The 25,732-nt window shown below is 36.1% G+C and overlaps 1 protein-coding gene across 1 annotated transcript in view; it reads left to right on the top strand.

Moving 5' to 3' along the window:
• Positions 1-25,732, top strand: part of WDR72 (WD repeat domain 72) — a 176,890-nt gene that overhangs the window by 32,341 nt on the left and 118,817 nt on the right. Inside the window, exon 13 of the mRNA XM_054564693.1 lies at positions 20,268-20,474. Coding sequence (XP_054420668.1) covers positions 20,268-20,474 — 207 coding nt within the window. The remainder of the gene's footprint in view (positions 1-20,267; positions 20,475-25,732) is intronic.

Below are 25,732 nucleotides of genomic sequence, written 5' to 3' on the forward strand. Positions count from 1 at the left end.
TCTTCAGCATCCTGCCACCTCTAAATGCTTGAAAGAGAAATAACTTGACACTAAGGCATTTATCAGATCCTTTGGCATTAGAGCAACTCCAGAGCCCATAGAGAGGAAAACAGGAGGTGTCAGTGGGGTAAGGCTAGGGGGAAATGGGCCTAGAAAGAAAAGGCAAGGGGATGGGCTTGGAGCCAAAAGTAAGTAATTTTCAACTGTGCCCAAAGTCTGCCTTGGTGGGAGGTTCAGGGAGGGGGAGGAGGGATGCAGGCCAGTCCCTGTGCCACCTTTTTCTAGGTGTTGAGAATGGGTTATAAGACTTTGGTTTTTCACAAACACTTTATAACAGCCCATTCCTGCCTTATTCTGAGATTCTTTGGTAGAATGTGCAAGTATATTCTAGAGCCATTTACCCCCATACTTATTTTATGTTGAAATAACAAGAGGTGTATCTTTCCATGATGCGTGCATGCCAGGGAAAGAGTCAGCATCGTAGACGGGCATGTCATCTCATGGCAAAGGGAAATAAGCAAAGTAGAGGAGTATTTATGTCACAGTGAGGGTCCTCATCTTCTGGTTCTAAAAATGCAGCTCTAGCAGGTTGGGAGAGATGAGGGGATCTAGTTTTGCTTATCGATTTGCTGGAAGTCCCATGATGGTTAGGCCTGATTAGGAAGGGAAATAATTGGAGATGTCATTTTGATTAATCTTGAGCTCCCACGGTGTGTTTGGCACCAGCAACTCTGGGCAGCTTTGTCGCCCTCATTGCTGTGAGACACAATAGGGATAATGTAATACTGATTTTTTCCCCCTAAAATACACACCAGAAATAAATCTCAGCTCTGAGCTCATTGTTCTTTTAGGAATTAGATTTAAATAATTCTGAGGACTTTTCTGTTCACAGTAATGGATTTACATAGCAGAAAACTTTTGTAATGAATTTCTTGTGTGTTATTAATATAGTATTATTATTATTGAAGGTCTCTGTTGAGCTTAGGGCCTGTGCTGTGAAATATGTCATATTAAGCAACTGGAATTTTTGTTTTGTAGGAAAATGAAACGTGACTTGCTATGAAATAAAATACCTCTTAATAAGACAGGTCAGAAAAACTTTTATAAAGGGCTAGATAGTAAATATTTTCAGCTTTGTGGGTGATGTGATCTCTCTTGCAACTACTGAACACTGCCCTAGAAGCACAAGAAAAACCACAAACAATCCATAAAGAAGCACATGGGGCTGTGTCGAAAGCAGGCAGCAGGCTGGATTTGGCCTATAGTAGTAGTTTGTAGAACCCTAAGACTAATGATAGCTCTTTTTAAAGATCATTAGTTTTAAAATAACTTATTCTAAAGCAGTTTACAATTTTTAATTGATTATTCTTTATTAACTGTATGGCTATATTCATTTTGTTAGTGAGGAAGTGGAACAGAGAGAGATTATTCGAGTCCGAAGTTTCCCAGGCTGGGTATGGGTTCTGGTGTGTTCTCAACTGTGCCACACAACAGGGACAGCTCTTGCAGAGGGAGGTCAGCTTTTTGAGACTGCCAAGCATGGAATTAGTTAAGCAAAGCTCTGAGAAGAAAAGAAAAGCCTGCCAGGAAACCTGCTACATGCCCTCCTGAAGGAGATGATTTCTGTCTATTTCTCAGAGCTTGGCTCTCAATTTACACAGAGTTCTAAGGGCTCCAGTCATCTGATTTCTCAGATGACAGATTGGAAATAGCAAATTACAAGTGGGGAGATTGTTAGTGGCAGATACTCTGATAGCAGAAATGACAGCTGATGAGAAGGGAAGAGAGACAAAACTGTGTATCGCTGCTCAGGGCCATCTTTCCTGTGCTCATAGGAAGATGGTCACCAGAAAAAGGCTAAATTTGTTCCCCCTGTTCAGGAAGCTCTTTGATGTGCCTGCATAGGTTATGGACAGCTTCCAGTCCACTCCCCATGACGCCTGCTAGAGCTCGACTTTCTCCTTTGCAGGCATTTCGGACTCAAGTAGGTATAAATAAATGTATTCATTATATCCATAGTATATTCCAGGCTGAAGGAAATCTCAGAAGCAGCTTGGGGCCTGGAGTTCAATGGCACTGACGTCTTTGGCCGGGGAATAGGTAGAACTTCGGGTGAACGTGAGTCTATTTTTGTTCATTTCTTCCTGTTCATGCTCAGGTAATGTGAGCTGTGTGACCGTGAGCAGGAAGCTTTGCCCCTGTAGCCCAGCCTGAGGACCAGCTTCTGCTTATTCTATGGTTCCTGTGGGGGAACACATTCTGAGTTTTCAAATAACCTTCTTATGCACAGGCCCCTGGAACAAAGCCTATGCATATGAAATTGAGGAATTAAGAAAGGAGATAATACATTTTGAGGTTATTTTCACCACAGGAGTTACATTTTCTCTCTCTTTATTTTTCTCAGTAAAATTAGTAGCAGTTAACTAGAAAATTATTCAATCTAATATGATGCCCTATAAATGAAACAGTTGCTCTTTTGTGGTTTAAAAGTACTCAGTATTAAAAAGACAATTACAAAAATTAAACCATTAAGAAAGATAACTTGAGGTTTATCAACTAATAGCTAATAGCCATCATTTTAGAAAAATCCATTTTTTAATCTTCTATTCTATATATCTGTTTGCTCTAATTGTTTAGGGGAAGGGATATAGATATATGCAGGACAGTTTACCAGAAATATGCAGTTAGTTTTATCCACAATAGTGTGGCACCATGTGGGTTAAATTCTCACTTTGCCTCACAATGTCACTACATGGACAAGTAATTTTCCAGTCCACAACTTTTCCTTGGTCTCCTACTTTTATAGTATATAGTGTATAAAATAAAAAATGTAGAAATTCCACTAGTGACCAACTGTCTTATTCTAAGGGTGGGTTTTCTTGGCTTTCTCATCAAGGTCACTGCTTGGTAGGTATGGAGGTGAAGTTATGTTGTGTTAGCTGTGTTGTCACCAGCACCGGAGTATGACTTTCATTATACACATGTTAAAGGTAGCTTTTGGATATGTAGCATCTGGCAGTTCATTTTTGGTGTGTCATTTTCTCAAAGCCACATTATTTTGTGGTATATTATAGATGGAACTCTCTTGGGGTGATTATTTTCAGAAAAGAAAAAAATAGGATATATTAAAGCACAGGGTGGGAATTTTCCTAAATCACCTTTTCTAAGCCTTTCTTTTTTATTATAATAGTTATTATGTTATTACTCAACATGTGTTTTTAGTTTACTGCTTATTTTTTGAATCTTTATTTCTTCCTCTTGGCCCTTGTTATCACAGCTACACTATAATTGGGCATTTTGACTCATGTAGAATTTTGTATGTACATGTATGAGTGCACACTCATATGTACACACTTGTATGAACTTTATCTGCAATTTAGCTACTAAGTATTTGCACAACTATCAGAGTTTAATGTCCTCAGTAGGAATTAGTATCCACTGGGCTCATGACCACGAACCCTGGGATTCAGACTGCTGGGTCTGAATTCTTGTTCTTCCCCTTTCCAATCCAGATTACCCCAGTCAACTTTTAACTCCTCAAAAACTCACCATCTCCTAATGGTAGTTAGCACTGAATAAATACTAACTGTCATGTATTATAAATTCTTCATATATTACCATACCAGTTTGTACTTAAAATTTTACTGTCCCTGCCTCCATTCTAGTTGAGCTCAACAATTATTTTTTATTCTGATGAAATGTGAAGGATATTAGAATTATTGCACATGGCCTTCCTCCCTAAAGAGTTTTCAATATAATCAGGGAAAATGTGTACCTTTAAAACAACTTGAAGAAACTATATAGGACAACGTATAAGAAATCGGTATATGGACTGTGAATGCCCAAATGTAGTGATGATTATTTTGAGCTCTTGGCAGGCTGCGGAGCAGCAATGGGGGAAGTTAGTGTAGGGGAGATTTTTGTTACTTGCTCCCATTCCATAAGGTACATCCCCTTTTATACTTATAACTTCAGAGTTAATCTGCCTTCCTTGTTAGCCTAAAAATACTGTGAGGATAGGAATTGTGTCTGTCTTGGTAACTGTTTAATTCCCTGAAGCTAGCACAGCACCTGGACATGGGAAGAAATCAACAAATATTTGTTGAATTTAATTAAAAATAAAGGAAATATTTATCTTCTGTAAGCATAAACCATTTAATATGCCTCATTATTCACTCCTAATATATCAAACTGATATTATTACTTAGTATTTAGAGACAGAAGATTCTGCCAGTGTTAAAGTGTGTACTCCTTGACAAATTAGTAAATTGATCAGAGCCTTAGTTTCCTCATGGTGATGATGAGATACTCAACACAATGTTTGAAGAAAAGATGTAAGAAGTTACTATATGTGAGCATACAGGCTTTGTTTTTATTAATTAAAAATATATACATGTATTATACATATACATGCCATAGGGTTGCTGTAGTAAAAAAAGAAACCAGAACAACAAAAGAAAAATAGATACAGGAGCCCTCATAAAAATTAAAAATTTTTGTGCATCAAAGGACATTATCAAGAATATGAAAAGACAGCTTTCAGCTTTGTAAATCACATATCTGAAAATGGTTTAATACTCAGAATAAAAAGAGCTCTCACAACACAGCAAAATGGCAAAAACCCAATTTTAAAAAGACAAAGGACTTCAATAGATATTTATTCAAAGAAGATGTGCAAATAGCCAATGAGCGCATAAAAAGATTATCAATGCTATTAGCCAAGAGGAAACTGCAAATCAAAATCACAATGTGATGCTACTTCATATTCACTAAGATGTTTTGTAATAATAAAAAGAAAGGAAAATAAGTTTTGCCACGATGTAGAGAAATAGAAATTCATTGCTGGTAAAAACATAAAATGGTGTAGCCACTGTAGAAAACAGTTCTGCAGTTCCTCAAAAATTAAACATAGAGTTACTGAATGAACCAGCAATTCCATTTCTAAGCATAGATCCAGAGAATTGAAAACAAATGTCCACACAGAAACATGTATATTCAGAATAGCATTATTTATAATGGCCCAAAGGTGGAAACAACCCAAATGTTTATTAATGAATGAGTGATAAATAAATTGTAGTGTTTACATACAATGCAGTATTATCCCACCATAGAAAGGTATAAAGTACTGGATACATGCTACATCATGGATGAACCTTGAATACAGTATGCTAAGTGAAAGAAGCCAGACACAAAAAGTCACTTATTGTATGATTCCTTTTATATAAAATATCCAGAATAAGCAAATTCATAGAGACGTAAAACAGATTAGTGGTCATCAGGAGATAAAGGGAGGGGAGAATGGGGAGTGATTATTTAATGGGTACAGATTGTTCATTAGAGGTGATAAAGTTTTGAAACTAAAGAGTTGTTGGTTGCACATTATGAACACAGTAAATGCCACTGAATTGTAACCTTTGAAATGGTTCATTGAACATTATGTCAATTTCTCCTCAATAAAAAGAAAAAAACAGATAGTGTAAAGAAAACATTTTTTAAATACCACATGATTTCACCTGTAAGTGGAACTTAATCAACAAAACAAACAAGCAAGCAAAATAGAACCAGAGACATGGATAAAGAACAAACTGATAGTGACCACAGAGGAGAAGGGAAGGAGGTAACGGGGAAATAAGGGGAGGGGTCAAATCAAGGAACATGTATATACAGGGCCCATGGGCAAAGACAACAGGGGAGAGGAGGATTGAATGTAAGAGAGGGGGCATGGGCAGGTCAGAGGAGAGCAATAGGGGAAAATGGGGACAACTGTAATTGAACAACAGTAAAAAAATAAAAAAATAAAGGAAACATTTTTTAAAAGCAACAGAAACCCAACATTTGTTGTTAATCCTTATTAATGGTACAATATATTATACTTTCAAGGTTTTTTCTTTTTATATATTACTCTATACAGAGACATGCTTGTATTTATTTTTCTATTGCAAAAGTCTTTTGTAAGGGTTATCCAATTATTAGTTCATATTTTCATTATTAATGTAAGATGCTGGGGTGTCACATCACAGATAGTTTCATATCACATTACAGTTGTCACCGGTATCTCCAAGTATTATAGGTTATTGTCATAAACTTTTTGGTACACCACTACCTCTTGTTACTTAATACATTAATAAAAAAGCATGTAAGTTTGTTTTTAAAAAATATTTCAATTATTGTATTTCAATGTAATTGATATCCTCTATGATCATATGTATTTTATTAGCAACATTTTAATCCAATATTGTGAAAAAGGGCTCATTGGTTTCCCCAAACTGCTGAAGAGGTTCATGGAATGGAAAAGGTTAGGAACTCCTGTTAGCCTAAAAGATTTTTGATGCCATATGCATCAAAATGGCTCAATAGCAGTACAGTTGGGGAGTATAGGTCAATATCTGCCTTTTTGTTCTGATGCCAGAGAAAAACTACAATAATAAAGAGTTCAACCTTATTTTCAACCAAATCAAATACAACAGTTAACACTGGATTACTGAAAAGAGGCATATAAGTCGTATTGTATAATTTTTAAAATTCAACATTAAGTCTTGGTAGACACCTTTACACACATGTGCGTACATTCATGTGCACGTAAACACACAGGCACAAACACATTATCTCCACTCTCCAACACAGTAGTCTGCTGGTATTCCATGTAGTGAACATGGGTCTCTGCTTTGGTGAAACTATATAAATATTAATTTGACCTTATAATTTTAAAAACTTTTCAAAGTGAGGAAACTCCGAGGATGTAGAAAAATTCAAGGAAATAAAAGACCTGCATGAGATAGTTTTAGCTGTGCTTTTTAAAATCTAGCTGTCACAATGAAAAGCTATTAATAAAAGAAGCATAAGTAATTTTCTTTTCCTTAATTTGGATTTGCTTCTTTCTCAATCCTTGTTAGTTTAATCATTTGAACAATTAACATGAACATGGTTATATATTATTTTTATATACTTCTGACTTATTTTTAAAATTCTACATTATATGATTAATTTTTATATGGTAAAACACATACACTATGTATGTATGTGCATTTTAATAAAGGAGTTATTCAGCTCTACCCTTTTTAAAAATAATCTCTGGCACCTTAATATATGCTAAACACGTTATTGTGGAATTTCCAGGAAGTCTTTGCAGCATTTTGTATGCTCAGAAACAAGTATGAAAAATCAGTATTATCTTATTCTAATGATACAAATAAATATTTTCTGCTCTTAAAACTACTTTCACCAATTAAGCTGCATCCTTCACTGCCTTTATTGTTTCCCTTGTCAGTTGCTATCTTCCTGGGTTTTACTTTAGTAAAGAAAATACTTGGTTGGCTATACTCAGTTTCAGCTGACTCCTGCAGTTTGATTACCCTTCTGGATCCTGCGCTGGCTGGATAGGTTTGTTATGTACCTGCATTTAACATTCTTCAGGGCTTCTCCTACAGCAGGAGAAAGAGGAGCACATTAGGATGGCTGCTCTGTGGCTTCTCCTTAGCTTGACCCCCCACCTTCTGTGAGCACTTCACAGGAACATTTGGAACGTTAGTGGGTTTCACAGCTGCCATGTTTGGCAAAATGAACCCAAAGGAGCCATCTGCCCCTCCCCACGCTGCCTCCTTTCAACGCCCTAGCAACTTCCCAGTAGCCAGCTGCCACGAAAATGGTTGGAAGAGCAAGACTCAGTGGACTGTAATGATTGTTATTCTCTGGGAAAGCAGATACTTTGATTTGGCTGCAAGATAAAGGATATTGGATACACTTGATTCATCTGAGTGTATCAATAATATCCAACTTGTACCATTAACTTATTCATTAGGATTTGATGGAAAAGATCTTTTGTTTCTAGGGATGAATCAGGTGAAAACATACCCAAAGGTCAACTTGTAGACTTGGGAGTGGTGAGCAGAGAATTTGACTGCAGGAATGTTGACAGATTTTATCTTGTGTGCTACAAAAAAATGCTGGTTGCTAATCTCAAGCTTGTCAGAAAGCCCCAGGCATGGATTGTCCTGCTATTTTCCCCAGTCTCTCTCACATTCAAGTGTAAGTAGACTCTATACCACTCTAGACCCTTGTGCTGGGATGACAAGGGGCTTGTTGCAATGACTTGAAAGCACCAAGTACCAGAAGCTCCACTGAGGGACAAAGGATATCATCTTACAGACAGTTCATTAGTTGGACAGATTCCTAGTTGCTTTTGTAAATTTAGTTAAATGAATTGCACTTTATCCTGATAGATGAAAATTAAGAACATTTATGAGTTGAGATCCCAAGAAAAGAACTGGAATAAGATTTGACAAAACAATTGGCTTTTCATTCATGATCTACACATGAGGTTAATATTTGTTAGTTATCGCATTTTTTTCTTCTCTCCAGAAGTATCAACTGTAAGTCTAGTTTGAAAATCATGTTGTTACATGTTCCTTGTGTTCTTGTCTTCGTTACTTATAAATCTGATTGTTTTCTCAAGACAGGTCGGTTGGCAAAGCTATCTAATCAACGATTTTATGAAGGAAGTTGAGCTTTTGTTCAAGCATTGGACCTAAAAGAATCTTTAGTAAATTGCAATCTAACCATAAATAACATAGACAAAACAATAAGCAAAATTGGGGGTTTGGAATTAGATAACTTAGCTTACCTCTATGACTACAAGGAGAAGTCAAATGCATGAGCAGATTGATATCCTGTATTCTGAAAAGCTGAGCATTCTACCAACTTATCTCAGAAAATTTCTCTTTCAATAGTCCTGGCCTCCTAGTTACCAATTATTTTGAATATGGGTTGATTTTTTTCTTTTTTTAGCCACATTTAAAATCTAAAAAGCTTTATTTATTTGTTTATTTATTTATTAATTTTTTGGTTTCTAGTAAAGCAAGAAAACCAAACCTGACATTGGGCTATTTTTTTTACCATGTCTAAATATTATTTTTATTTTTTGTTGCTGATATATGACATGTTTATATGACAAATTACTGTCTGCTCAGACCCTGCTAAGTTATTGTAAAATACACGTATGTGCATTATCTTATATCTCCAAAATCTGGAAAATCCTGAATTCTAAAACCTTATTGCCCTAAATGTTTTAGATATGGAATTGTGGACTTCTATTGCCTTTCTCTGTCATTCTCTCCCGAGTAATTGATGGTCTTCTGCAAAATACCATCTATACTCTGTGTCTTTGTTTTCTTGCCTCCCATTTACTTAACACATTATAATCTGGCTTCTGCCCACCCTTTTCCAATGGAACTGTTCTTCTTGAGGCTACCTCCCTGCCAAGTTCAGTTGTCATTCTCTGGGTTGCAGGTAGCAGACTTGTCTGAAATCACTCTGTCTTCAATATCCTTCTCTTCTCTCTCGCCACCCTCGCAGCTGTACGTGATACTGCCTCTCTCGACAGTCAATAGCCCCTTTTTCCCAGGTTGTTTTCTTTCTGCATGTGCTCTCTATATTATTTACTGGGTTTATTCTCAGTCTACTCTTTTTAATTTGTATTTTTCTTGGGCTGCATCATCATCACAGATTGTGTGTGTGTATGTGTGTGTGCGTGATTGTGGTGAAATATACATAACACTAAATTTGCCGTTTTAACCATTTTTATGTGCCCAGTTCAGCAGCATTAAATACATTCATTTTATTGGGCAATCATCACCACCATCCATCTCTGGAATTTTTCAGCTTCCCAAAATGAAACTCTATACCCAGTAAACAATAAGTCCCCACTCCATTCTCCCCTCTGCCCCTGACAACCACCATTCTATTTCTGAGTCTATTAATTTGGTTATTCTAGGTACCTCATATAAATAAGTTCATACAATATTTGCCCTTTTGTGATTGACTTACTTCACTTAGCATAATGTCAAGGTTCATCCATGTTGTGGCATGTGCCACAAATTCCTTTGTAAAGCTGAACGATATTCTATGTATGTATATACTACGTTTTTTTTATCCACTTATTCATCGATGGACACTTGGGTTGCTTCCACCTTTTGCCTACCCTGAATGATGTTGCTGTGAATAGAGACGTACAAATGTCTCTTTTAAGATCCTGTTTTTGATTCTTTCGGGTACAAACCCAGAAGTCAACACAGGTCTTTTAACTACTACCTACACATCCTAACAGGTGGGTTATGGCACATTATGGTATAGGATGGGATCCCCAGAGTGGGATCTTTCCCTGACAAAGGGCCACAGCACAGTATGGAGAAAAAGCAGGTCATTTTCTAAATTAGAAATAGAACAAAGGCTGATGCCAGGAAAACCTATCTATTCCATTTGGCTCCTTCTATGACATAAGATATATACAACTCCACACAAACTGCCTACAGGACGTTGCAGCAGATGATAAAACTACAGGAATAGTGCTGATGGTGAGAAGAGTAGGATACGTGCTCTGGCTAAAGAAGAGGAAGGAAATGGTTTTATAGTGTTAAGATCCCCCAAAGACCACTGGAACCCATATAGTCAATCCATGAATGTCCTAATCTGTAATTCCATAGGGTATTACAGTTTCTTAGCACCAAAGCTATCAGTAATATCTAGTGATAAACTTGGATCGATTGAAAGCTGAACTATGTGCGGTGTTTTTTGTAAGTCTCCAGTAAAACACAGAATTATGTAATATAGTGCAGAGGTACCAAAAACATTTAAAGTTAAAATGCTATAGGGCCAGATGGTTGAGACCCTCATCATTTCTTACATTAACTATTGAAAAATGTCCTAACTAACTTGCTAGTCAAACCCTTCCTTTCATTTTCTTCTCCGTTTTGCCAGACACACATCTACATGACACTCAGCCCTGGATATGCCACTCCCCATGGTGCGAGGCGGAAATGTAACTCCACTGCAGGACGTTACCTACCTTGTCTAGCTCTTCAGTTCAAACATCCCCCTAACTACCCTCCCAACCACAGTATGCACAAGTACGCTGAAACTTGTCCTTTCTGAACTTCAGTTTCTTTGTACCTTGCTGCATTGTTTCAAGAATTAAATGTTATATGAAATACTAAGCACAGCACTTTGCACTTGAAAGTACTCAATTAATGGTAGATAATGGCAATTTTGGTGATGATAGAAGGATGAGAAGATATATATCTTGCCAATAATTGCTAATGAAGTAATCAGGTGCTTAAAAAGTCATATTTTGATGTAGGATATGATTGTTCAACCACCACCTCTTTAGTGAATAGTATCATGATTCCTACTACTCAGAAAATGAGAGTAGAAGAAGGGGTTATAAAAGAAGTATGCAATGTCTAACCAGGCTACACATTTATTTGTTTTTATTATTTTATACATTCATGTATTTAGTCATTTTGTTTGAGGCAGGACTTTCAAACAGAAAATAGTGAAAAAGGAATATAAGCAGAGATCTAAATAAATCGGTGGTCCAGAGTAAAATTACTGCTGCAAGTCTTAGTTGTATTTCCTATCATTGTATAAAAAGTTACACAAGTTTATCAGCTTAAAACGACACCCGTTTATCTCGCAGCTCTGTAAGGAAGAAGTCCAGACCTCGTTAGTTTCTCACAGGGTCAAAATCAAGGTGTCAGCCAACTGGGCTCTTAACTGGAAGCTCAGAGGAAGAATCTACTTCCAAGTTCTTGCAAGTCCTTGGGAAAATTTAGCCTTTATAGTTGTAGGTCTGAGGTCTTTGCGGGATGTCCGCCGCTGTCACTCTCAGCTCCTAGAGGCCAGTCTGATCCCTGTATATGGCCTCCTCCATCTTCAAAGCCAGCAAGGGTACTTTGAATCCTTCTCATGCTTTAAATCCCTCTGACTTCCCATTTCCACCGGTTGGAGAAAACTCTGCTTTTAAAGGCCACCTAATTAGGCCTGGTCCTCCTGAATAATGTCCTTATTTTACAGTCGACTGTCTTAGAAACCTTAATTATACCTGCAATGTCCTGTTTTGCCATGAAGCAATACAGTCGCTGGGGTGCTATTTAATTATGCTCACAGGGGAAGGAGTCACATAAGATGAGAGTCATTAGGGATTATTTTTAGAATCCTGCTTATCATATTAGGTGCTTAGGTAGAAGCACCTAATATGATAAGGATAGTTGCTGGAGGCTCCCCTGGGTAAGTGAATCCATGGAACGGAAGAATAAAGATATGGAAGAAGCCTTTTTTGGGTCATTGGGACCAGAAACACGGTATGAAATTTTACAAGTGGCACTGGGAAGCCAGGACTGTAGTGAGGGTACACTGAGAGTTGGCACTTTCAAAACAAACCCCTGACGTGTCTCTTGGAGCTTTGGTTGCCCATTATTTGTCTGAAGAAAACCACTCCCATGTCCCAAGGGGACACTCACTGCAGTTAAAATATTTTTGGCCTTCCATCCCCACCATGTCCCCCCAAAATCCTGAAAAAAAAGAGACTTTACCTATGATTTCACTCCTCATCCAGCACCTTATTCAGGAGACTGCACCCCACTTTTTTCTTTTCCCATTCTCTTTCTCTTTCCAAGCAAAATTCCAGATCAACTCTGCAAGATATTTACCTAATTAAATTAGTTGACACCAGCCCTGGCCAGCTGGCTAGGTTGGTTGCAGGGTCATCCCGTGCACCAAAAGGTTGCTGGTTCAGTTCCTGGTCAGAGTACATACCTAGGTTGTGGGTTCAGTCCCCAGTCAGGGTGTGCCTAGGAGGCAACAGATTGATGTTTCTCTCTCACATCGATGTTTCCCTCCCGTCCCCTTCCTCTCTCTCTCTAAAAATCAATAAGTATATTTTCAGGTGAGGATTAAAAAAAAGTTAATTGACACCAGAGGGAATAAAATGATAGAATCAAATCTTTCCTATGGAACTTATCCTTCAACCAAGAGCATGAGGAAAGAAAAGATCTGTTTTTGAAATATTTTAAAGTTAAAAAATGAACATGCCTGGTGTAAAAATTCAAACAATAAAGTAAATGATACTTTCAATACTTGTTTCTGTTTTGTATATAATATGTAATTATAATATTTATGTTATTTTAATTTTTTATATATAATTAATTATAAACCTTATTAAATATATAATTTACATCATAGTACAGAAACTTTTCTGTTAACATTCACTTCTTAAATTGGTTGTAAGTTGTATTAAGTTTTAGAGTGAGGTTAAAAATTAAACTGTAGTCATAGTAGATTCTGTGATGTTACCAAAAGTTTAAGAAGAAGATGTATTTGATAAGTAATTACCTTATCCATAAAACTCTATTTGAAAATTAATGTATTATTTGTATTCTTTCTAGATCTCAACAACTTTAAACCTCTATGTGTTTGATCATTATTTTTTATTTTATCCCACCCCCACCTTTTTATTTTGTTTTTCCTGGAGGTCAAGGCTTAGAATTGGACGTGGGGATTGAGTGTGGCCCAGCTGATAAATACCAGGGTTGCTCTGCATGCGCTGGAGGCAGTGGCGGAGCCGGGGTTAAGGGCGCAGTGGTCAAGGACTTTGCAAAGAGCATTCTATATACCCTTAAGGTATGGAAGGTCGATGTAAAGCGTATCCTGGCTTTGTCATCATATTAGAACCGTTATATGGAACACAATGAGTCACATCCTCCACAAGTCTGTGTTGCAGCTGAATGCATTATTTTCTGTTATACTTAGGAATGAAGCATGTGCGTTTATGCCTAACTTAATAGTTTCAGATTCATTTTCTCCCCGGACTCCTGTCATTATTTTCTACGTAGCTAAGTTCGGCACCTCTAGGGTCCCTTGTACCTGGTCGGAACCCCCATCAGCCACACATTTTCTGGAGCAGGATGCCGAAACGATGAAACGGTTTCGTTAGAGAGGAGGCACCAGGTTGATCTCCATATACTTATGTGAGCAAGGCAATGAACTTCATGGGTAACTGAAGATAAATGATAAATCTTACAAAAGACCCAGTGCTCAAATTCCTCGATATGTGGAATTTGATTACAGCTATCAGTCAGTTGATTCATTGAAATTTAATTTTATGAATTTGACTATTAAATTTGGTAGATGAAGCCATTAGCCTATTCTGTTTTAAAGAGAATCATTTTGAAATGTAACTGTCCTCTTAATCATGTCCCACCATTGTGGTGAATTCAGTTAGAAAATGCCAGCCTAATGTTAAAAAAAAAAAGAAAAGACCTAGTCTATAATATATCCATTCATATGGTCTTGCTGTTAAGTTTGTTTATGTAAATGCAATTTATATTCATTAATTCCTATCACAAATAGCAAGTACTTTTTTAAAATTTTTTTTACAATACCATAATGAGCACTATATTTAATTGGAAGTGTTTTGTTTTTTGTGAAACAAATTATTTAAAATTTGTTGGTTTACAATACATGTAATTTTAATGGGCTGGGATGAGTTTATGTTCTTGTAGTAAAGAAATTTCTATAATGTTCTTCTGAGGAAAAACACTATGATTTTTAAGTTAATTACTGTCTCAAATTCATTTGTGTATAATTTTTTAGTTAATAAAATGTTTTTGTGCAATATGATAAATGATTAATCCATTTAGGAAGTATTTTTGAATCTTAATTTACTCCTGATCATTTATAGATGGACTCATCAAGTGACTATCATTTTTTCTAAACCATTTTTGTACCTTTTTGGATAGTAGCAATTGCTTTTTCTACAAACTTAGTGAACCTAGTTGTTAGTTTGTGAGATGCAATTTGTCTCGCTAGGGCTTTTAAATATGTAATTTAAAACTATTCATCATTAATTGGTAACAGGTTGTGGTAATTTTATTGATTGTGAAAAAATGATTAGATCGAAGACAGAAGATATTAAATGTATAGGCAAATTACAAGGGGCCAACTCCTGATTGTTCAGGAGGGAATCAAAGTATAGACTATTACCATTCCTTCTTCCCTTTCCCCATGTAGATATTCATGTCTGGTACACCATAAGGCATATTTTATCATCTAAAAGTGTTCTCTTTACCCTCTGCTTTGCTCTTCTTATCGCAACTGAAGGCGGCATTCTTCATGGTACATGTCTTGCTTTAAGTTAGCTGATACTCTAAAATCAGATATCATAACAGGCAAATTACAAAGTGATCATTTTCCCTATTTAAAAATAAAACAAAAAACTGTAGGTACCCTATACATATTGACTATCCCAATGCATTTAAAGTACAGCTGTATTTTGGTAACATACGTATTTCCAGCAGTTTCTGCATCTTCCTTCTTTTCTTTCCTCTTTATGAACAGAAACTGGGAAAGGTTTTGTGCTGGCCTCTTGACAAAACTCACTCCAAATTCTCTTAAAGATGGCATTCTTTCTTTGGGATTTAATCCTAACCCATCTTCTGATAAAGCTTAAGCCTTTGTCTCTGTGCTTTGATCTCTACCTAGGACTCTGCATGTTAACTTTTCATGTCTGTTTGGATGTCTTCAAACTTGGCCTTTACCAAAGTAGAAATATCTTCTCTGTCCCCTGCTTATTAGAGCCCTTAAGGTAGCTAACAAACTGTAGAAACCAAGCAAAGCTGGTTTTATTGGAACGAGGTCATCCGTTGTAAAGGATTCAGGGGTGTATTGTAGAGGCCTTAGGGGCAGTAGTCCTCAGGAAGGAATTAAAAACAGAACTAGAAAGTTGAAGTGCTCTCCTCCTGCCTCTCTTCCTCCCTCCCTCTTCTTCTCTCCCTTTTCACTCTCTTTCTCCTTCCTTCCCCTTCCCACCCTCCCCACCTCTGCCTCTGTAGACCAGCATAGTTGGCTCCTCGGTCAGTGTGGGATAAGAAATGGCTACTCCACAGGTCAAGCTGACATGTCACATTCAGAGAATGACTTGTTTTCAATTACAAATTCTTCAGGCCTCGGACCGACCTAGCAGCATAACTAAGAGCTGGGATGGATGAGAGCATGTGAGTGCCGCTCCCCGCAGTGTGGGCCCTCCTGGGCTCTAGGCCTCAAGCTGATAATGGGTATAGTTTCGTGTTAATACCTGTCACACGGAGACTTCAGTAAGCTCTGAGGTAGCCGCCTCCTTCCACTGCTAGAGGGAAAGGGTGAAATTTAATTTATTCATTCTGTGAACAGGTATTGAACCCTGCTTTGTCTGAAGCTCATAGATTACATACTTGCCAAAAAGATTGTAGCATCTGATAGGGAGGCAGCCCTGAATTTAAGCAAGCAAATAAAAATACACCAATTACAAGCGTGGTAAGTTCTTCAAAGTAAAGAAGCTGAGATAAAAAACAATGGAAGATAAGGGAAGGATTTACTTCAGAAAGGCCTCTCTGAGGGGGTGAGATTTTAAGCTAATATTTAAAGAGTGAGATGGAGCTAGCAGTAAAGGGTTTATTTTCAGAGATCTTTAAAAGAAGAAAGGTCTAAATTGTGAGCAAGGGGAGGATGACATGGGAGAAAGCAGGGGTGAGAATATGACTTGTAGGTCAAGGATTTTGGATTTAATCTCAAGTGTAGCCACAGTAAAAAATCATTAGCCATGTAGCTTGGTGTCATGTAATCCATTAAGAAGTATTTCTTTAGCCTTTAATTTATGCCAGAGTTTTGTCTGGTTTACTGAGGAGGATTAAAGAAGGAGAGGGGTCATCAAGGAACATGTATAAAGGGCCCATGGACAGGGCCGAAGGGGGGGTAGGATTCCAGGTGGGAGGTGGGTTTAGGTGGATGGGGGAGAGTGGTGGGGAGAAAATGGGGATAACTGTACTTGAGTAATAAAATTTAAAAAATAAGTCAAATATATAATCCTACCCAGATTTTGATTATAGCCTAGCCTGAGAGGGTAGGCTGATTGAGGAGGTTTTAGTCTCAGGTACAGGGGAGGGAGACCCCACCCTGGGCCCCGGTATCAGACATTCCAAAGCCACAGAACCAGGGTTTTATACAATGAAGAGTTTACTTGGGATAGATTGTGTGGTATGGTATTTATTTTTACAACATTGACTTTGAGGGAGGAAGTGCAATTGTCACTTTCAATAATATTTCATTCAAACACGTCTCTACATCTTTGCTTACCGCAGAGTGATCCAAGTGGAGAGTGTGAGCAAACTCATCTCCTTGATGTAGCACAGTGCAAAAGAAAAAAAACGGGAGATCTAATTACCATTGTACTTCGGAAAGTAAAAGGTCTTCTTAATGGGACGTTGAATTAAGGAATTTTGTTAACTTTCAGTTTCTGTTATTTCTTTGCTATTAGAAAGCAGTGACTATTCTGTCTCTATGGGATAACTGCCCATAGACAGTGTTGCAGACAGTATTAGAGTTGCAAAGGCAACCCCTGCACCTCCCTGGGATCATGCCCTCCCCCTTAGGTTATTGTTTTTACTAGTTACTCTAAGTATTTAACGATGTCCCTGAGGTTATGTAATTTTAGGGACATATTTAAAGGAACATTCTGCATTGGAAGTAATTTATTATTGTATATTCATGAGGGTCTAATCAGGAGAGAGGAATAACATACTAATTTAAACGGAAAAAAAAATCAACATAAAGAACTAGTAGCTATCACAACTAATGTGAATGTCAGGATTGGTTAAAGAGGACTAGATACAGGAATAGCAGATCAAGGAGCAACCTCTACCCCCGGGGCTGAGATTGACTGCTGGGGGCACAGGCTGCCCCGGGGCTAAGATCCTGACCTCGCTGGGGAGTTCATAGCTGTGGGCACTGGATAGCAGAGAAGCTGCTATAAGGCGGCGAGGTATGGCGTTGCCAGAAATACGCCCTCTGTGGTACGAGGGGAAGCTGTTCCTAGGGAGATCTGTCCCTGGAGGCACTCCGTTACAAAACTACCCCAAGAGTGTCTCAGGGGAAGCTGCTGTCTGCTGGGCGCTGTGGCTGCCATGCACTGCCAGGGTCTGGTGCTGAGGAACCATCCACGCTGCTGCAATAGAGCGTCCCAGAACTGAGACGTAAAAGTCCTTTCTTCTATTGGTCTTTCCAGCATCTTTTATCCACAAAGGTTAACATTGCAACAGCTGTTCAAAGAAAAATTTTTAGAGAGGACCATATCTATTTTCCAGAGCAGGCGGCAAAGGGTGGATTTGGAAGTAAGAGACAATAAATGGGTAACTGGCACACATGGGAATCCTTATCTATTCACTGTCAAGATTTTGACCAAGGGCTTTCAAAAGCTGTTTTTCCTGAACTTATTAGAAAATCAACTTATTATGTAACTTACTCGTCTATGGTAACTTTTAAAGAAATGGACTCACTTTAACCACTCCTTATGTCACATTTGTGTCACAATCAGTTCTTTGAAAAAAAATCTAATTAATTTTCAAATACTTTACAATTAATCAGGATGGAAACTGTTGTTCATAAAACCACGTGTCCAATATTTTGTTGAATAAATATTAGTTTGTAGTAAAAATAACTTATGTCGTACTTTGAATACAGCAAATTAGTTTTCAGGTGTTTCTTGCGTCTGCACTACCACTGGATTTTAAGGGAGCTCCAGGGGGACTGGGACTGAGTCACCCGTGCTTACTCCCTGTTGCCAGCTTCTGGCACAGTGAATGACACGTAGTTGACCCTCAGCCAATTAGTTATCTATAAATGAAAACAGATTACAACTATCCAAGTTTGTAGGTAAACTATTTTTATCACTAAAATACATAAGAAATAGTTGTGTATTGAATAATATATATGAATATATAAACTATATAAGGCATATTTCATGTGTATTACAGTATAACAAAGTATTTTCCAAGAATTCTTAAAATCTTTTTAAAAACATGACAGTTTGAAGAACCACAGAAAACCTATGAGAAGAAAATATCCATGGTGAAACCATTATTCAGAGAGTGATTTCTCATAAAAACAGTGAATTTTACCAGATGCTGTAGTAACAAGTTCTGGAATGTGGCCATTTTCAGGAAGTAGTAATAACTATTATCTTTCGTTTGAGAAATTCTTCTTACTGTCATCCTTGAGAGAAAGGATTTTCTTGAGGTTGCTGCCAACTTCATTCGTTGAAGATATACTAATCTTGATGGAAAAGAAAACCTCAGAGAAATAACATGTTTATTATGTTTCATCTTAAAGATGGTAATTTATGAATGTAGGAAGGTTAAAATGAAAAAAAAAATCATTAGGAGATCAGGGACTAAATTTTTGCTCAGTTGAATAAAAATTGTTACAGATTCAAAATCCAAAGCACCAACTCACAGTTAGGTTGGTTGCTGTAAGTGAAGACATAGAAGAGAAGAGGAGAAATGAGGGTTGGGTGGTCATAATCTTTAAATCTATCTACCTGTCTAGAGACATGTTGGTATAGAATCATTATTTTTATTTTCTGATTGTAATTATTTTAAATTGATATTTTTCTTAATACTGCCAGTAAAAATGATCTTTTTTTCTTAGCAAATAACACAACTACTTCTTTCTCATTAGTAGGAAAAGAATAATATGAAATAAAATCTGTATTTAGATTGTATGTCAAGTTAATTTTCTTTAGCTTCTTTACTTAGTAGGGTACTGGTTATGTAATGAATATGATATGAATAATGCAAATGAACTCTCAACTGATATGAGACAATAGTCATGATTAATTAATATTTATTGAGATTATACTGAGCACATGACATTATGTTTCTTAAAAACACTAACACTCTGTGAATTGTTTTGTTACGTTTGCTCTGTTTTATATTTGTTCCTTTTAACTTTAAATTGAACTGGCCAACACCTTGAAATTCTGACACTGAAAGAATAGCAGAGAAGAGGGCAAAGGAATTTTTTTCGCTTCTAATAACATAAGACATAAAGGTCAAATGTTGAAACAGCTATAATACCAACAATAATAACAACAACAGCCTAGTGTGGCCTGCGTTCCTGAAGCTGTGAGAACATTTTGGTGAAGGAGGTAGTAATACAAATCATGTGTGTTCTTACTTAACGTATTTACTTCAATTATATATCAACAATAGAAACCTTTTAAGCTTACGAAACCAAGCAAAGCCCTGTGGATTCTCTGTTGTTTGTGACTGGGACACTAAGGGACAGCACTAGATTATTACATAGTTTTCTGCTATTATTGATTACTTGCATACTATGTAATAAATAAAAGATTTACTGTTAAAGACTATTGAATGCCCTGTTGATTTCAGTGGATGAAAAGCACAAAGAGGAAGATGAGCTGTTCATGTCCATAGTTTCAGCCTTTGTAAGACCATGATTTGAATAATTTAGAGAAAACTTCCAGGATGTTTTTTGGTTCCAAGAAGATAGTAAGGCATGATAAACTAAAGAATTATGATTTTTCTGTTAAGAGTGTTTTGTTCTTTTCATTTTTTTGAGGTAAATATTTTGCACAAATTTTTCTTTGTAATCTTGTTTTCCAGGCACTTTGGAAAGACATGAGACAGGAGAGAGAGCAAGAATTATTCTTAACTGTTGTGATGATTCACAGTTTCTAAAGCCTGATTCTGTGCTTTCAATTGCCTCAGAGACACATAAGCACAAAAGTGTAGAACAGAGATCCTCCAGCTTCTACCAGTTTGGGCCAATGCCTTGCCCTGGTCTGCAGGTGGAGTCCTCATGTAAGGTAAGTTCAAAGAACATCATCACCCGTGGCTGAGAACTAATGTGCTTTCAAAAATATGTAGCAATTAAATAAATATCAGCACAAAAACAAGAACTCAGGCATGATTGCATCTATCATATCTACCAAGAGATCTTGGGTTAGTCAGCATAACATTTTCAGTGATTATTACTGTTGGAAGAACATTTTAAAAAAATTAGTTTCTAGCTTATCAAAATTGAGCCAATTTTATATTAACTCTTGAATTCTAGATGGTTTTATACTGATAAGAGGAGAAAAACCTACATTTTGTGGTCTAGATCCATATTTTTTTTAGTCAAGAGTATTTGACTTCTTTTTATAATGCTAAATACAAATAAACCAAAAAAATGTATATTGGAAGAAACCGGATCATCATATGGACAATTCTTTAGATATGCCCCGCATTTCTAAGATTACCAGCTTCTTAGGTTTCCAAGCCTCAGTTAATGCACAGTGATGGGGTCTGCACTTGTTTTCATACACCAAGTCAACCGGCTCCACAGACATTTGGGCAGGCTTTATTATTTTGTAATGTCAGATATGTTATAGTAATTCAATTGGATTTCTTTAAGGGACTCTTCTATCTTTTTGTCATCTACACTCTAAGTTATCTCCTCACCTTGTCATAACTATGCCATATAAGTGCATATTATACTGTAGCATTTTCTCATGTAAAACTTTTTACGTCATTACCTCTTTTTCAATTGCTGCATCATGCTCTATATACTGTGAATGTACTATTTCTGATGTGACTTGTTTTCTGTTGATTAATATTTGGATTGTGTTTTATGTTTCACTTTTTCTGTGTGTTTTGTTTTAATTATATTTTATTGCTTATGCTATTCCAGTTGTCCCAGTTTTTTCTTCCTTTGCTCGCCCTCCACCCAGCACCCTTCCCTCCCTCAGGTGAGGATGCAGAGAACATTTTGAGGTTGCCAGAAAAGAGGGCAGTGTGGGGAGAATGCGTTTTTCACTTTTATGAATAATGTATCTATAGGTCTAAAGCTTTTCTTCATATTCAGTATTATTTAATAGAATATATTTCCAGAAATGGCATTTCTAGTCAAATTTTAGCTGATGTTAAATGACATATTATTAACATTTTCTATTATTTTAGTGATATGAAAACTGTTAAAAATACCATTAACAAGGACTTTAAATGAAACTTCATTTCACCTCATGTGTACATATATAGTTAGAGCCAAAAAGATGTGTCACCTTCAAGGAAGACCAATTGGCGGATCAAGCTCTGCCTCAGAGGTGCAGGTTTGGATTGGGGACATCAGCATGTTATCTTCAGTTTCTTAGGTTTAGAAACTTGATTTAGGTTTTGAAGCCAGGGTTTATCAACCTTTTGAGAATTGAGTCACACTAACCCAACACCCAAGAAATGAATATATAAGCTAGAATGATTATCATTTAATTTACAACAATAAATATAATTGCAATTCTGTTCATAGCTCAGCACAATCTCACTGTAGCAAAGCTACAGGGAGTGAGGAAGAGGAGGAAGGTAGGATTATATATGTCATTGATGGGCTTGAAGTCGGGGGGCATTCACTCATTGAGCTCTCAGTGTCTAATGCAGTCCTCCCTTTCAGCACACTAAGGTACTATCACTCTTGTTTAAGACAGATATACATTGAAAAATTCCTAAATTTTAGATTTCTCTTTTTAAGACTCCATTTAGGCCACCTACTTTTGTTTATACATTCCTCCTTCAGATCTTGAAACCAGTGATTAGGCAACAGCTCTTTTTTTTTTTTTCTTGGTTAGTCAAATTGCTTGTAGGTTTCCCAAAACTATTGTTTATGTTCTTAAGAGACCATGTTTTATAAGGTCAGTTATATCAGTATGATAAAACTTTAACATTCACAACTGAAAGAGGAAAGTCATAAGGTTTTAGTTTCCTAGGACAGAAAAGTGAACCCATACTTACGTTATGTATTTATTATAAGGTCGGAATACATAAAGCCCAGTGAGTGAGCCCAACTGACTGCCAAGCGTTCCCATCTTAATTTGGCTTACTTGCTCTTGTTCATAATAGAGTGTGCATTTTAGGGTGGGAAGTATTCTACATTAGAACAGTAGATGAGAAATGGAGATGTCTCTTGATGATACGTATCAGATGTTGAGGGTCTGCAGGAGCAAATCTCATTCATTAAGTGCCTACTTTACTAGTTTAATGCCCAGAAAGTAAACTGATTACTATTTCTTCTAGTTTCATGAAGGACCTCACCCGTTAGGTGGTGATAATAGTATATATAGATTTCATTTTCTTTATATAATTTTGTTCCTTTCTTGACTCTAGGAAACAGTAAAATGCCAGGGTCTTGTTTTCTTACTCTTGGGCTGATTCCCACTTCATTTTTTAGCTACTGCTCTTTACCTTAGGTGACTACGGTTCCTAACCTTCATTCTCTACAGAGTAAGAGAATTGAATAAAAGAGGGCTATCACCTCCTTTGTTTTATATAGTATACTATTCTTCTAATGTTATTAAGCTTACTGTTAACTAGAGCTTTTTTATTTGTGCTTCTCCTAAGTTATATCTTCTCCAGTCATGTCCCGCATCTCTTCATTTCATTCTCTTAGATTTGAGCCAGTGAGATTGTCTTATCTTAACCTTATTTATAATTTTGATAAGCATGAAATTTCAAGAATACTTATAAAGTCTCCTTTCTCCTTACTATTAATATAGTAAAATGCTTCATGAGTTCTTCCCAGAAAAAAAAAAACAAAAACAACAAAACAGTTTTAAAGAAAGGATTTAAATAACCCTCATTTTAGAGATGGGAAAAATGAGGGACAATAAGCCTGTGAAATTTGGTACTGTCTAAGGTTACTCTGTTTCAGGACTTCTTTGTGTGGATTTTAGTGAAACAAGTGAAATACTTTCAAATGGTAAGGTGAACTGTCTAACTAGAAGATTAGAGTGCAAATCTGTTCTGTGAGTTTTGTGTTTGGCAATATTTAGAATTTATAGAGCTGGTCTATTCATATTTTCTTTCTGCATTTGAGGAGTGCACATAGATTTGGGAAAAGGTTTTAAAGAGAACAGCAACTACAACAAAGCATTTAAAAACGAGTCCAATTGGAAATGCTAGAGGAGCTGAATTTGTGCAGCTAGATAAAGAAAAATCTTTGGGGTAAGAGAAGGCCAAGGTCTTAAAGGATTTAAAGAAATACAATATCATATTAGTGATGCGGAAATGATTTTCTCGGATTCTGCTGAGGATAAAATAAGATAGAAACTGTTTAAATTGCAGTGGGAGGAAATTAGCTTCAAAGTAGAAAATAAACAATCTTACTAAAATCATCTCAACATGCCAGAAATCTTTGTAGCTTCATTATATTTTAAGGAGAGAAGGTATATTTTATCTGTTGGCTTGTTTGTTTTCAAATTCTTCTTCTGCATTTCTTGTCTATAAAGTGAGTAAAAGGATAAAAGGATTATTTTAGCTGCCACAATTTAAAACATCCTGGGAATGTTTTTTTCTTTTTTTTTTTTAAACTGGTTTTCTACAGAATGAGTACCCAGCAGCTCCGCATAGTTGCTTTTTTAGAGCTACATTGTTTAATATGGTAGCCATTAACTGTATATGGCTATTGAGTACTTGAAATTTATCTGGCACCACATGTTAAAATGATACTTTGCATATATGAGATTAAATGGAATTTATTACTAAATTAAAAAAAAATTTAAAATATGGCTACTACACAGTTTAAAATTACATAACTGGTCTTCATTTTACTTGTTTTGGACAGTGTTGAACTAGACCAGGGAAAAGCAAACTTAAAAGGCCATTTGACAAGGAATTTTAGGCTTTGAAGGACAGATTTTTGCTGTTAGAACTATTCAGCTGTGCTATTAGAGCATGTAAGCCACCATGGACAATTCTTAAGTAAGATTGTGTTCCAATAAAATTTTATTTATAAAAACAGGCAATGGACCCAATTTGATGCTTATGGACCATGGTTTCTAAGTTCTGAGCTAGATCGTCCTTCCTGGATTTGGAAATCATGAAGCATTAGCAGGAAATGGCAAAGTAGCCAACACCTCTTCTCTCCCTAGATAACTGAATTTTTAATAAAGCGACTTATCCTAATTTCTTCAGTGCTATGTGGAATGCAATTCAAAGGACCGTGTATCAAACCTATTCCCTGACAAAATTCATGAAATTCTTATATCTATAAATCTGACCTTTGTAGAAAAGGAATATACCCATTATAGCTCCTAATCCAGGCAAGATTTTTTAAATGGAATTATTTTAATTAATGCACTTACACATGCATCTTTATGTGAACATACAATTGATTGTAAATAAAGAGTGCAATTAATTCCTGTTGAGCTTTTTAGAAATATGTTTGTATTTTTTTAAACTTTATTTGACCTTAGGGTGATGTCTATTTGGTACCATTTGCTGCAAAATCTTATTAGAGCTTTATCCTGCCAACTCTCATAAAACACAGATGGTGCACTGGTAGCCACCAATAGAAAGTTGGCTCACACTACTACTTACTACTTTATCAGCATAAAATGTTAATTGTTTCATGTCTTAAGACACAAAAACTTAATAGAAATGGAACAAGAGTAGTTTCAAAATAGTAGGATTTCAAAATGTGACCTGCACATTTACATATATAAATTAAAAATAATTAATTGTGGCAATATTACATGTTACAAATTAACTCTGTTTACTACACTATCTGTATTGTATCAGAATTGAATCACAATAGAAAAGAATAAACAATACTTATTTGAAAACAATTATATAGGGGTAAATCTGCAATATTGATAATTTTATTTTCTTAATTAGTAATTAATTTTTGGTATATTCTTTTTAATGAAATAAACAACATGTAACTTTTTTTCTAACATAGAAAATATTTTGCATTGATTTTATATAATTTTAAAAGAAAATAAATGTTATTATTAGACATGCAAACCCTTCATGAAAATATAGGAATTCCTCTCTGTAAAAATACTTAAGGTTTTTAAGTATTTTAATTTTGTGAATCCCAGCTTAATGCTTCAATGCCCAGATGATAACACCCTTTCTAGTAAGATAGAATAGAGAAATATACAATAGTGAAGAAATATATAAGGCGATTTTCTTTTTTAACACATGAAGTGATGCAAATTTTTGACAGAGTATAACCATTTTTCCTAAGTATTTTACAATCCATATATATTTTCACTATTGTGAAGTTAAGCAAAAATTTTTGTAATACTTAATACTTT

The sequence above is a fragment of the Pteronotus mesoamericanus genome, unplaced genomic scaffold (genome assembly GCF_021234165.1).
Source record: "Pteronotus mesoamericanus isolate MK-2021 breed Mesoamerican mustached bat unplaced genomic scaffold, CSHL_Meso_final contig_164, whole genome shotgun sequence".
Lineage (NCBI taxonomy): Eukaryota > Metazoa > Chordata > Mammalia > Chiroptera > Mormoopidae > Pteronotus > Pteronotus mesoamericanus.